The sequence below is a fragment of the Mauremys reevesii genome, linkage group 15 (genome assembly GCF_016161935.1).
Source record: "Mauremys reevesii isolate NIE-2019 linkage group 15, ASM1616193v1, whole genome shotgun sequence".
NCBI classification, from domain to species: domain Eukaryota; kingdom Metazoa; phylum Chordata; order Testudines; family Geoemydidae; genus Mauremys; species Mauremys reevesii.
The window spans coordinates 22,678,359-22,692,128 of NC_052637.1; the positions used below are offsets into that span (position 1 = coordinate 22,678,359).

General features: G+C 50.5%; 1 protein-coding gene across 2 annotated transcripts in view; it reads right to left on the minus strand.

Annotated features, from left to right (window-relative positions):
* Positions 1–13,770, minus strand: part of PIK3R5 (phosphoinositide-3-kinase regulatory subunit 5) — a 99,055-nt gene that overhangs the window by 4,025 nt on the left and 81,260 nt on the right. For both annotated transcript variants that reach the window (XM_039501887.1, XM_039501888.1), the window contains exons 10-17: positions 12,589–13,330; positions 11,871–12,024; positions 11,208–11,333; positions 10,436–10,564; positions 8,837–8,930; positions 6,870–6,946; positions 5,056–5,149; positions 1,002–1,084 (exon numbers count right to left, since the gene is read on the minus strand). In XM_039501887.1, the coding sequence (XP_039357821.1) occupies positions 1,002–1,084; positions 5,056–5,149; positions 6,870–6,946; positions 8,837–8,930; positions 10,436–10,564; positions 11,208–11,333; positions 11,871–12,024; positions 12,589–13,330 (1,499 nt within the window). The remainder of the gene's footprint in view (positions 1–1,001; positions 1,085–5,055; positions 5,150–6,869; positions 6,947–8,836; positions 8,931–10,435; positions 10,565–11,207; positions 11,334–11,870; positions 12,025–12,588; positions 13,331–13,770) is intronic.

A 13,770-nucleotide genomic window follows, 5' to 3' on the forward strand; every position in this document is an offset into this window, starting at 1 on the left:
CCCACTGGGGGCGGGGGGTGTCCAGTCCATGAGGATACAAGTCTGTTAAGCTGCCTGCTAGGGGACGTCATCCTTTAGCTCAAGCTGTAGCAGCTCGTTCTCTTAGCTCTGAGTCCCCAGCAAGGGCCTGGTCTGGTCTGGGATTTAAACTGCTGGCCTCACACGCTAACGCAGAGGAACCTACCCAGCCTTGGAACACGCTGTGAAAGCAGGATTTACACAGCAATCTACTTATTCAGCTGGATTTGGGTGCTAGAGGCAGAGCGGGCTCAGAGTCTCCCATCCAGGCTGTTAAAGTAACTGATCAGTTTTAAAATACAGTGGCCAAGATTTTCAGAGAGGGGCCCCATAATAAAGTCCCTCAGTCATATTTAGGCACCTGCATATGTGATCTGTTCTTAAATGTGCTGAACACTCGATAGCTTCCGTGGACTTCAACAGGAGCTGTGAGGTGCTCAGGCCACATCTGCCAGAGACAGCACCATATCCCAGTCCCCCAACACACGACTGCTCACAAGCTTAGGTACCAGTGCTGGCCGGAGCCAGCAGTGCATTGCTCCCTGAACACCTGCTGTGCTGGCAGGACGCATATGCCAGCCTGACTTCCAGGTGCTGATACAGCCCTGGGTACACAACAGGGAACTTTTCCAGCTGCAGCTTTGCCTGGCATTTTCCCTCTGTCACTTGGCATCCTAGTTCTCATTGTGCTGGTGCTACCACAAGCAGGATTCCCTAAGCCACGAGACTCAGCTACGGCTGCACAGGCTTGCTTGGCACAGCGAATACAGGCCACGGGTAGGCACACGCAAGGCCTTCCTGCCAGTCTGGAAGTGAGGGCCTCAGAGTTCATGGAGATGGCAACTGTGATGGGATCCTCCGGGTGCAAGTTACTGGCCTCTCGGAAACTCTCAAACCTCCTCCTCCCCCAAGAGCGAACGAGCCACAGTTACTCCCTCCTTACCAGCCTAGACGAGGCTACAAATATGGCCAATCCAATTTACCTGATTGAAGCTTTTCTTTGACTTGGAGTTTTGCCTCTTGACGACCTCAGTTATGGTTAAAGTCAGACACTCCGTTTTCGAGTCTGGAACACAGGAGGGGAGGCGGGGTTGCTTGGGTTACTCGAAAGGATTTGGATTTTAATTGAAATGGTCTCTCTGGCACCCGAGACATAGAACTGCCATGCCTCCGGCTTTGCTTGCCCAGTGGCAGGTAGCAAAGTTCAGAGTCTCTGAAGGGAATTGGGGACGGTGCGGGGAGAGAGAGAGAGAGTCAAGAAGGGATCTCTTGACCCCATTCTCCACCAAGTATCTCACAAGGATCCGTCATGCTATCAGGATGGATATTGCACGAGGACAATATCCAAAATACACCTGCAACTCAAAGCAGTGTAGACGTTAGCCCATACCAGAGAGTCGGAGGGCTACCCTCAGTCTGATAACCCCTTTGAATGGGCCAGTCCAGGGGTCCCCATACAACCCTGGAGCCTTAAAATGCCACCTGACTGTTGGAAAGGGAGATTATTACAGGAGTTTAGTATTATTATTGTTAGTACTGGAAATCCCCAGCTAGACACCACAGCATTCCAGGACTGTTGTGAGCCACAAGATCCCAAATCCCTGCTCTACAGAGTTAATTATCTGTCTTTGAATAAAGGACACAACACAAGAGATTGCTCTGCTGCCACCTACAACAGCCTCAAGCTATACACCCTGAGCTAAATCAAACAGATGTTCCTTCCAGCCTTCCTCTTCCCCCGGCCGTCTCCCGACAGACAGAGAGAGAAAACCAGAAAAGCGGGCAGAAATACTTAGCATTATCCAGCCTCAAACATGACCCAGCTCTACAAACGTTACCCTGAAAGCCAATTAACTTCATTAAGGGCTAAAAAAAATTGGATCTACAAAAGCAACAATTGCAATATTGGCTGGAAGAAATTCTAGCTCCCTCCAGAGCTGGTGCAGACCAATTGACCTAAAAACTTTCATGTCTTCACTAAAGGCCTGACACCTTTCAGCTACTTTGTGAGCAGCTGGGTCTGCTTTGAGCTATTTTGTGAGCAGCTTTCGTCTGGAGCTGCAGTGACATCCTGTGGCCAAACCAGTGAATGTGAAAGATAATCCCAGATTTCTGTGGCATGTAGGGAATTCGAGTGCGATGGGAAAACCTCTCCCTAGACATCTCATAGCCTGTAGAAAGACACCCAGAATGAAATCAGCTTGCAGGCAGACCAGCAAGTTAAGCTCCAGAAATAGAACAGAAATATATAGCTTTGTAATAGCTGCAGCCTGCAACACGGTGCTGGTGAACAAAAACTAAGCGATAGCAATGCTTCAGCTTTTCCAGAGGGAGGGAGGTGTCAGAGCTGATGGGAGAGTTTTAGATAGAGGCTCCGAGAAGCACCAGTTCATTGGCTATTGCTCCATCTGAATGGTTGGTCCCAATTGCTGCCTCTATAGCAAATTTACATGTGCCAGGCGCATCACATGGAGCATTTTAGTGAAACAGAATACCACAAGATCTTCTCAAGTGAATCTGCTGAAGCAGCTCTGCGCTCAAGCAAAAGAGCCATAACCTCTCATTAAGAAGACTACAGTGCTGAAACATTTATCACGGAGGCTCAGGGCACATTGTACTACCAGGGATCTAAAGAAAGGAAGAAATTTAACCAACAAAACAAACACACAGACTCAACTGCCGTGGGGGACCAGCAAGGATATGAGAGGACTGGCCTCCTGTGAGTTCAGTTATTAACTCTACTGGAGAGCCTCAGCTGCTAAGGATGGCAGGACAGACAGATAAAAGCCTGAGCGCACATCTCCCTGGTTCTTACATTGCACCTACAAGAGCATTATTTTCTTTGGTGCTTCTACCTAGGTGCTGTGCAGCTTCCAATGGCCACCTCTTTACTACAGTCAATTCCTGCTCTGGTCATCTTTGGCGAAGACCCCAAACAAGGGCAAACCCACCAGGACTCACACGTTTGGTACAACCCCAAAACTCAGGCTGGGTTCACCCAGGGTCACAAGCCCAGCTCTTGGCAAAATATCAGAGAAGCTCTGGATTTCAAACACCTCCCAAAGCTCTGGGTTGATTGGACCAGGCCCCACCTCCACCTTTGGTGAACCAGAGCACAGCTCTGCCTAATGGGAATTGCTAGACTAGGTCAGACTATTGGTCCGAGTCCAACATGCTGCCTTCAGCAGTGGCTAGTGCCAGCTGCTTCAAAGGATGGCACAAGAAATTCTGGAGTAGAGAACGTTATGCGAACTTCCACAGGAGAGGTTCTCCCTAGCCCCAGGCAGCAGGCTGTTGCTTCTATAGCCATAATGTTACTATTCATATTATTTATTGGAGAGATCCAGGTCCGATACAGTTTGAATCCTGCTAAACTCTGGCTTCAGCATCCTCTGGCAGCGAGTGTTACAGGCTAGCTACTGTCAGCGTAAGGTGCAGATGGATTTACCGTTCCGTCTGGCTTTGAAAACGGGACAGAGCTGTGTTATAATCCCCAGTACGTTACATTTCATACCCTGCACCCAACGGGTCAGACAGGCTGTCCAATGGTCCCGCCATGGAGAGTTTCCGCTACAGCTCTTGTGGAAGCGATCCTGCTCAGCCCCCTAATTAGCTGCCATAACCAGCGGGGCAGATCCCAAGCTTGGCGTGGTCTATATTTTTTTCCCCCTGCATCAGCAACACTTTTGAGTTCCCAGGGAAAAAAAGCTGCTTCAGTAACATGGAGTCTGAGCCTTGGCCTGAAGGGACCTGACCCACATCGGAGGAGCAGTTCAGCAACACAGCACCAAGCCTGCTAGGTTCGCTGTCCCTTAAGTGGGCTGGGATGAACAGCCGCACAAGAGGAACTCAACGGCAACACCAAGAGCACGTTCTCCTTGGAATGGGCCTGGTCGCACCAGCCACAGCGGTGGGCTGAGATGTGAGCTGGGACACCCGGCAGTAAAGCGGAACAGGTGCAGGCCACCCCGTTGCTGTAGGGCTGCTGCCAGGGAGGGGAGGAATGTTAGACTGCACAGGAAGCTCACAGAAACAACTATGCATTCAGGGACACCGCGCCCCTTTGCTAATTTGGCAGGTCCCATGATGGTCCCATTTTTCCCTCTGGCAGCCCACCTGAGTGACAGGCAGTGTGGCAGGCTCTGGACTGTGTCACTGAATTGCTCCTTCTCAGACATGGGTCAGGTCCCTTCAGATCAAGCGAGGCAGGGATGGTGAGGAGATGGCTACTAGGCAGATTTCACCCCTGCAACATCTCCACCCGGCAGTCTCTCAGCCAGTCCTGGGCCTCCCTCAGGACACAGCAGAAGTCTAGTTCATTCCAAGGACCCTATATAAAGTTATTCCAGGGCCGGGAAGAGCTTTGGGTTGAGTGCTTTAGCCAACAGGCCTGCATCCTCTACCCAGGTTTCCACAGGCTTTTCCTGCCAGCTGGGCAGAGGGTCCGAATCCAGGGCTTTTACTAAGGGACTAATATAACGATTCTCAGCACAACATTTCAACCAACAAAACATGCAGAAAAAAACACCCGCTTAGGGAAATCAATGCCCTGGTCCTATACACCATCCCATTCCTGGCCTTTGTTGCCTGTCCTAGGCGTGCGGTATGTTTATCCCATGCACACCTGTCCGCCATGCAGAATAGTTTTGGAAACAATATTTAAGCCCTGGCTCTGAGGTTTGTTAACGGGACACAGAAGCTTTCACCTCTGTGACCCATTTCATCCCAGATCGGGTCAGCACAGACTGAAGGTCGCCACCCTCTGATGGCTGTTCTGCTGCCTGCACGAGAGGAGTTCCTGGTCTCAGTCCAGTTCCTAATGGAGAGACACTCATATCTCAGAGCCACATATGGCACCCTTTGGGGGACGGCTCAGGGCAATGAACACAGTGCATTGCCCTTTCATCCTTGAAGAAGGCCTTAAAGGTGGAGGGGACCTGAACCAGGATGGCACATATCTTCTCCTGCACCACCGCTGTCTACTTTCCATCCTCTCCCACTGCCCCTGCGTAAAGGTTTAAGGGCACCAGCACTCACCTAGGTCTTCGTACTTTTTACAGGTCTTGCTGAGGTTGACGGAGGTGCAGACCTTTTCAACATCGTTCCAGCGGCTCCTTCCACTGATTGCTGTCTGCAGAGACCAGGCACAAGTCAGAGAGACGGGTCACATTCCACCCTGATCCTGCTCTGCTCATCTCTGGCTGATATAGCTCAGAACTGGATTTACACTGAGCTGGATGGTCCTGGTACCTTTAGCTAAATGTACTTGCTGTGTACTCACACTACCAGACGCCCAAGCTGCCCATCCATTCCAATAGTAGGTTAACACTCGATAGCTAAACAGGGTGCTGAATCGGCAACAACAACAGGATTGGTATAAGCAGGTGGAGATTGTTCTCAGGATTTTTACTACTTTAGTAAGGAAATCCACCAGCATGAAATAAGAGCCAGTATTTCTATAGGGCCTACCATACTTCCTGCTTACTTGGAGGCCACCATTGGTTATGCCAATAAATGAAGCAGAAAGTAGAGGAGAGGGAGCCAAAGTGCTTTCAGCTCATTTAGGCTGTGATCCAGCAAGGCATTTAAGTCCACAGTTAACTGTAAGCATCAGACTAGATCATGGAAGCCAACTCATGGGCTTAACATCAAGCAAGGGTCAAAGTAATTTGCTGGATCTATTGAAACGCAGCAAACACTATTAGTGTTTGTCAAGTGCCAGAAGAGTGCAAACTGCCACTATCCTTCAGAAATTCAGAGCCTCACACATCACTTCATTTTGGTGTCTTTCGGTCTCACACGAGGTTCCCTTCATTTTCCAGAAACAAACACATAGAGGAGATGAGGGTGAGATATGAGCAGAGATTGGTAATTAATTTTTCCTCTTGGGGATTAAACTCTTGGCATTTAAATAGCCACCAATCCCATTCAGAAAGGGCCCAGCAGGGAGCACCAATTAACTCAAAGAATCCCCCTTATCAGGCAACATGGCCATAAAGAACCTCTCTGCATTGCAAGTAGAAGAATATGTGGAGACCTGGTTACAGCACAGACTCTCCAGGGCTGCACCACAGCTCAGTATTAAGTTTAAAGTCCTGTCTACACTTCAAAACGTATTCATGTTGTAACCAGGTTCCCAGACATGATAGCCTGTCAGATCTCCCTCTCCATGCACGACCTATACCTGAAGGCAAACCCCCGCACAATGCACTTGGTTGTTCAGCAATATGGTATGAGGGATTCCTTCCCTACTCTGCAGAGAGGAAAGATCAGCTTCCACCCTGAATCACAAGATATTCTCCCCTTCCCCCATCAATGGATATTAACACACTCTCCTAATCATAGAAATGTAGGGCTGGAAGGGACCTCAAGAGGTCATCTCGTCCATCCTCCAATGCTGAGGCAGGACCAAAGCTAGACCATCCCAGACAGATATTTGTCCAACCTGTTCTTTAAAACCTCCAATGATGAGGATTCCACAGCCTCCCTAGGGAACCTGCTCCAGTCCTTAAAGTTAGAAATTTTTCTTAATATCTGACCTAAATCTCCCTTGCTGCAAACGATGCCAATCATGTTCTCCATGTCCACCAAGGGCCGGACAAGACATTTGATCACTTTCTCTTTGTTGTCTTTAGAACCGCCCTTTGAAGACTGTTATCAGGTTCCCCCTCAGCTTTGTCTTCTTCAGACTAAACATGCCCATTGTAGCTCTCTCCGTTGTGTTTATGTCTCTTTCCACTTAAAGAGATTTCCTTCATATACCCTACTAAAATCCCTGACTCAGTGGAGGTCTACAGAATGCTGAAGACATTCCTGCAGCCTCTGGCCCCAGGGGACTACCGCCCAGTTACCTTGCTATGGACGATTTGTAGTGTTAGAGGGATTGCTTCTCTGTCGCCGTCGATTCCCAGCCTTTTGCTGCCTGGACCTTTGTAATACAAACAGAAGCTAAAGTCACACAACAGCCTTTTCTCTCCCTGCCCTTCAATACATGTTCACACCAGTCCCTCCCCCCCCTTAGGAGAAGCGGCCCTGTTTCTGAGGAGTTCAGCTTCTCACTCTCTCTCAAGTCATGCATCCTGGTGACAGCAGAACAAGTGGCCTTATAGTCCCTCAGCTTGCTACAAAGCAGAATGGGGCATCACGACAGATGGATGAACAAGATCAGAGGAATGACCGGTCACCCCTCTCGTTGCCTGTGGTGGTTTAGCTGATAAAGACTGCTGCCTATTAAGGACACAGCTAACACCACCAAATACTTTACTTCAGACCGTCATCAGGACTCAAACCCCAGTCTTATGGGGCTCTACTATTCCATCCCAAGCCAGACACCCATTTCCACTGCCAGAAATCATTTCTGTGTCAAAACATGCTGTTCAGTATACCCACGATAGCCAAGCAATGTAAAGGGGATCCGTGTTAACCTGTTTGTTACACTGAATCAAACGCCTCCCACTTGTTTTGTTGGAATGTGACAGAGGAGCAAAAAGGAAAATTATAGTTTACTTAAAAGCTGCTTCACATGAATAAGCTAATGGGGGATTTTCAGCATAAAACACAATAAGTAGCCAGAGACCTCTCCACAAAATGAAAAAATTAAATGAAATTAGCAGGAGCTGTTGGGTAAGTGTTGGGTCTTGGGGAAAATACAAAGCTGTAAAGGGCTGGTTTACCAGCGGGGCTTCCTTTTTTTTTTTTTTTTTGGCATATTTGTACCAATCATAAATTGGGCTTTAAAATTTGTGCCTGAAGTTCACTGATGCTTTTTCCAGACAAAATTATTGCAGGTGCAAAAGAGTGGGTGCAAAACTGCATCATCAAACCCCAGTTCAAAACCATGCCCTAACTGTTTAAAGATGAAAATCGTTGATGGGTTTCACTATTGAAGCATAACCTGGATAAGTCCATAGTTATGGGGATATGGCCAACCAGTTAAATGGAGAGAACTTTGTAAGTTCTGCTTGGAGACAGTAAGAGGAAGTTAGGGCACAGAAAAGGAATCAGTGCCAAAAGAAAAAACAAATTAATAATGTGTTTGCTTGCAGTATATAATTTAGCCACTAGAGTCTGTGTGTGCTGCACAGAGCTCCAAACAGAATGTGGTCTCTGGTAAACAAGTGAGACGACATTGGAACTGAAGCTGTGTGGATGCTTGCTTGTGTGTCTGTGGTTGTAGCTGTTTTCTATTAAATAATATTTCCTGTTTTAAAAGATCTATGAATCTATCCGTTTCTTTCCTTTGCCTAATTAAAGCTTATAAGAGTATAACCAAGAGATTTTATAACTCAAGTATCAAGACAGAAAAAGAAACTGTGAGTAAAGACCAAAAAAAAAAAAAAAAAAAAAGGAAGTGCTGGCTTCCAAGACACTGTACTGTGCCAGGACCCGATGAAGGGGAAAGGACCTGTTTTTAGCTATGCTAAAATAAATTAACTTTGGATCAAGGGGAAAGTAACAAAAAACTTCTTTGAGAAGCAGAAATCGTAAAGACTGTTACAGAAGGGAAAATGTAGGTTTCTTGATGCTTTAGTTTCCAGGTTTGTAAAAATCCCTTTCTATATCCCAGCTCACGGACCACAGAGTTTATTGGAGCAACACTCTCCCCAGCCATCTGCAATCCAACCCAAATGTGAATCCAATTTCTCTGTGCCGTTCATCTGGGTTTTTCTAGCTCCCCTAAGGAGCTGGTTATTAAGCGTTCACCATCAAATCTATTTGTGCTGCGATTTCTAAAGCTGCCATTGTATCACTACAGAACCTGTAATGCATGAGACTTTAGGAAAGCAAGGAAACATGTGTGTCCAAATCTGATACCTACCCGACGCCCTGATGGCCCGTGTGGCAGCCGAGTGGCCCAGTTCGAGGGAGTGAATGAAGACCTCAGTCTTCTTTTCACCACCAATGAAGGTTAGCTATTGGGGGAGGGGGAGAAGAGAGAGATGCGCTATGAATGCGCTGCACAATGAGGGAGCCGGGCATATTCCTAATAGCACAATGCCTTCAAATGAAGCAGTGCAAGGAGAGAGAACCCCTCAAGCTACAAAATCCTAGCAGTGCAAGTCACAGCAACCCGACAGTTGCATTCCTACTCTGAGAAATGCCTGCTACCATTACTACCTACGTATTCATCCCACGCCCATCACCTTGTTATCAGAGCACCAGGATGACAAGAACCTTCCTCTCAATCTCTACATGCTGGACAGAGCAGGCTTTGGGGAACAGGCTCCTGGCAGGGATTTCAGAAAGCAAAGCGTGTTTGTAATTTTTAGCACTGCTGAGAGCCACACATATATGGGGAAAGGAAGACAAGTTAGCTGAGAAGTTGTCCATGGGACACCCATCCTCTCTTAGGGACCAGGGTATCGGGAGAGAGCAGTGAGGAGGCTGGAGACTTTATGGGGTGATCTGAACTATGCTTCAAACCATCCCCAGGGAGCTGGGAACCACTGCATTCTACAACGGCAGCAGCTCGGTTTCTCTGGAGGTCGCTGTTGGTTAATAGATGCTCCTGCAGAGCTTTATCACACAGGAGTCTCCTGCACCAGCTCCATCACCAAGATCAGGAGGGGCATCAGTCCATCATGAGCCATTAGCTAATGCAGGAAGGGGCAATTGCATACCAGGCTCTACCATGGTGATAAAGCAGAAGGAGATGGACTTGACTAATGGAAGCACACAGAGGCATGCACAAGGGTGGGGGGTGAGCAGGGGCACTGCTGCCCCCCCCCCAATTTCTGTGTGTTCCTGAAGCCCGGTGAGGGAGGAAGCAACAGGGCAGCTGCTGGCTCAGCTCCTCCTCCCCCCATCCCTACAGCTGCAGCCTGCTGCTTCTGCTTCCCTGCTGTTGGAGTCCCACGCGTTGCCTCTGCCTCCAGCCCCTGACTCACCTCAGCGGGCATCTGCAGAGCAGGCAGCAGCACTGGGACTCCAGCAGCAGGGAAGAAGAAGCAGCAGGCTGCAGCTGTAGGGGTGGGGGGAAGGACCCTGCAGCCAGCTGCCTGGCTGCTTCCTCCTTGCCAGGGTTGGAGGGACATGGAGAGTGCCTACTGCAGGGGGAGCTGCTGCCACCTCCTTGCTGCTGGGCATCCTGCCAGAGGCATCCCGAGAAATGGTGTGTGTGTGGTGTGGGTGGGGGGGGGTCACATGAACCTTTCATTTGTGTGTGTTTAACGTGCCCCTCCAAAAGCATTCAAATTTAAATTCCTGCGCACGCCCCTGGAAGCACAGTCTCACCAGCCCACAATAGCCAGGTGCGGGGAGGAACTGGCTGAACCCTTGAGCATCATGGACGTATCAGTCCTGAGGAAACCTTTGCCTCGTAGAGGTTGGTACTGGAGTCCTTAGTTGATCTATGCAGAGACAGAAGTGCTCACAAAGCCCAGTGCAAGGTGGGATGCAAAGGCCCAGTCCTGCGTACCTCTGTCTGGTAGAGCTGCAGCAGCACCGGGCGATTGGCGAACCGGCAGTAGTAAAGCACCATGTCAGCCAAGATGGGCAGCTGCTCCCTGGACTCCTCCGTAGGCTCCACCTCGGGTTTGGCAGATTGCTGGCATAGGCACAAGGAGGTGAAATGAAAACCTGCTCTGCACCTGCTGTTCAGCACAGGGCTGGGAGGCCGTGGGTGCTGGGGAAAGGTGCTGGAGTCGCAGCCCTGGAGACTAAAACCCTTTGAGCAGGTGCAGCGGCCAGGCGAGTTCCCCCACAGACATACCTCCACCCCACCGTGCTGGGACCAGGTCAGCCTCCTCGGCCTGTCTGCTGAGAATGGCGCCCAGGGGATGACCAGTGTGGGAAGTAACAGCGAGAACACAATTTGCGCCCCGGAGTTTCCCCCAATGTCTCCTTATTGGCCAGTTAGTCTCCCAATGCACAGTCTCCTGTGCATTGTCCTGTGTACAGACTCACAGAAGAGGCAGAGCAACAGGGTGAGTCAGGCTGGAACCCGCCGCTCCCCAGAGGCTGGCAACGTTCACCCCCAGGAGAGCCTCAAGCTGGCTCCCAACCTGGATCTCGCAGGACAGCTCAAAACTAGACCCATCCTGGAGCAGACCATTGGCCCAGCTGATGGTGGATACTCCAGATGCAGGGGAGAGACACCCCCCACCCTCGCCCCATGTCAACACACGGAAAGGGGCAGTGGGGTAACGACCCAAAGCCAAGCTCATTTCCTCCTGAGCTCCCGGACATACCTGACACAGGACGTCCGTCGGCAAGTTAATCAGCCCAAAAACATTGCGCTCGTACCATGGGTCCAACATCCCAATGTAGTGGGAGATGTCGTTGGTGCTGCTTTGTGCCCCAGCTGAGCTGGACTCCTGAAACCAGACAGACAGTCACTCAGGGGATGTCTACACTGCAAACGAACGCCTGCGGCTGGCCCACGTCAGCTGACTCGGGTGCGCGGGGCTCAGGCTACGGGGCTGTTTAACTGTGGTGTAGACGTTCAGGCTCAGGTTGGAGCCCAGGTTCTGGGACCCCGGGAGGCGGGATGGTCCCAGAGCTCAGCAGTTACACAGCAGACATGAGCCAGCCACAGGTGTCCAGTTGCAGTGTAGACATACCCTTCCAGACCGGTTTATTTCACTTACTGCAGGTGGATTTTGAGCTGGCAGAAGATATTGCACTAATGGCCATCAAGAGGGCAGGCTGCCTACAGAACAGACAGGGACAGGACAAGCTTCCCTCCCTGCCCCAACCCTGACAGCCTCAGGCGCCCTTGGCCTAGTCAGTACTTGGCCTCTCTGCTGAGCCAGCCACGAGGGGAACCAGTGAGGGCCCAGTGTGGCGCTCCTTGTGCGATGCAGGCAGGTCTCTACACTAGGAGCTGGTCCGACGGCAGGCACAGCACATACCGTTTGTCCTGAGGCTCTCAGGTGAGGATCTCCTGGAGGAGGAGGAGGATGTGTCAGTGGTGCAGATGAGGTAAGGCAGCTCCTCTTCACTGGGATGTAGAAAAACTGCAGCTTGAAGTACCTTGTCAGTAATGGGCAATCAATTTCTTGTAGTCTAGAACAGGGGGAGGGAAGGAGAGAACAGCAGTGAGCCCATTGTGTCAGCACGAACGAGGTGTGGCTAGTATCGGGTACGTAAGGCACGCGCGTGATCCCTGCCCACACACAAACACTTGTGTGCACAGCGAGGGAAACAGCGCAGGAGCGGCCCAACACTCTTTACTTAGCTCATAAGCTCTCTGGGGCAGGGACCGGCCTTCTGTCGGATGTTCACACAGTGCATCGCACGAGGATAGATCTGCACAACACCACAGCACAAGGCACTGCCACGTGCACCACGAGGGGACAGCACTGTGTGTGGTGAAGGGAACATCACCAGGCCTCAGTCCTGGAGGCTAACAGTGGGACCCCAATCCCCCATCATCGCCTCACAGCACAGGCTGCACTGGGGCACAGCCAGGGGTTCTGGGCCCACCTTTCATGGACATCAACAGAGCTACATCCATTGACACCATCAGAGGCCTGGCCCTTGGACTCCGTAAGGTGACGTGTGGTGGGAGGGCTGGGTAAATACGCACGAGGAATGGGAGCCCGGTTCCTCTGGCGCCGTCCCACTCACCTAAGGTTTCTGTAAGCCCGGGCCACTTTCCCTGAGATGCGGTCCGACCCGAAGACCACGACGCGCAGCGTGGAGATCTTGGTGTCCTCGTCGTAGCTCAGGAAGGGCCTGCGCTGGATGCACACGTTCTGCACTGCATGGCGCTGCGGGAGCCGCTGACTCAGCACGTGCTGGGGCAAGGAAAGAGCCCTCCGGGAGCGCGCTGGGATCCGGTGCTTGGCCTCCGGGTTGCACAGGCTCTCGGCCCGGCGCAGAGGCAGGGAGAGCGAACCAGTGTCGGGATAGTCCTTTACGTCTCTCCGCAAGACCAGCTGGCTTTTGCTCTTGAACAACTTGCAGATTTTGCTGGCCAGTCTCTGCCTCTGCTTGTGAACTGTCGTCTCCTCTTTGAGGTCTGGCCTCCCCACCAGATCAAGAGAGCTCTCGTCGCTGTCTTCGACATAGCCACTGTCCATGCAGTCCTTGAGGCTAGACACAAAGGATTTCAAGGACCTTCTGGAGACCACTGACAGCTCCGAAATGGAGTCCTTGGAAGTGGTAAAGAGAGACATCCGCGAATGCTTCGACGTCTCCTCTGATAACTCTGAGTATACAGAGTCCTTGGAAACCGCCGAAATGGAGGAAAGGAGTGAGTCTCTTTGTGGAGAACAGCCATCTGTTTCCGTCTCCTCTTCCTCCTCATCCTCCAAGAGCACCGGCTTGAGAACATCGCACTCCTTGTCGAGTATGTCTCTGAGGATATCTGAAAGAATCAGAGCCAGCACAGAATCTTAAACAACACAACATGGGAGATGGGAGGGGTATATCAGGCCTCCCAGCCCATCCACCCTAGGGCCAGTGAAGAACTATACTCTACAGCAGGGGTCGGCAACCTTTCAGAAGTGGTGTGCCGAGTTTTCATTTATTCACTCTAATTTAAGGTTCGTGTGCCGGTAATACATTTTAATGTTTTTAGAAGGTCTCTTTCTATAAGTCTATAATATATAACTAAACTATTGTTGTATGTAAAGTAAATAAGGTTTTTTAAATGTTTAAGAAGCTTCATTTAAAATTAAATTAAAATGAAGAGCCCCCGGACCGGTGGCCAGGACCTGGGCAGTGTGAGTGCCACTGAAAATCAGCTCAAGTGCCACCTTCGGCACACGTGCCATAGGTTGCCTACCCCTGCTCTACAGTGTGTTC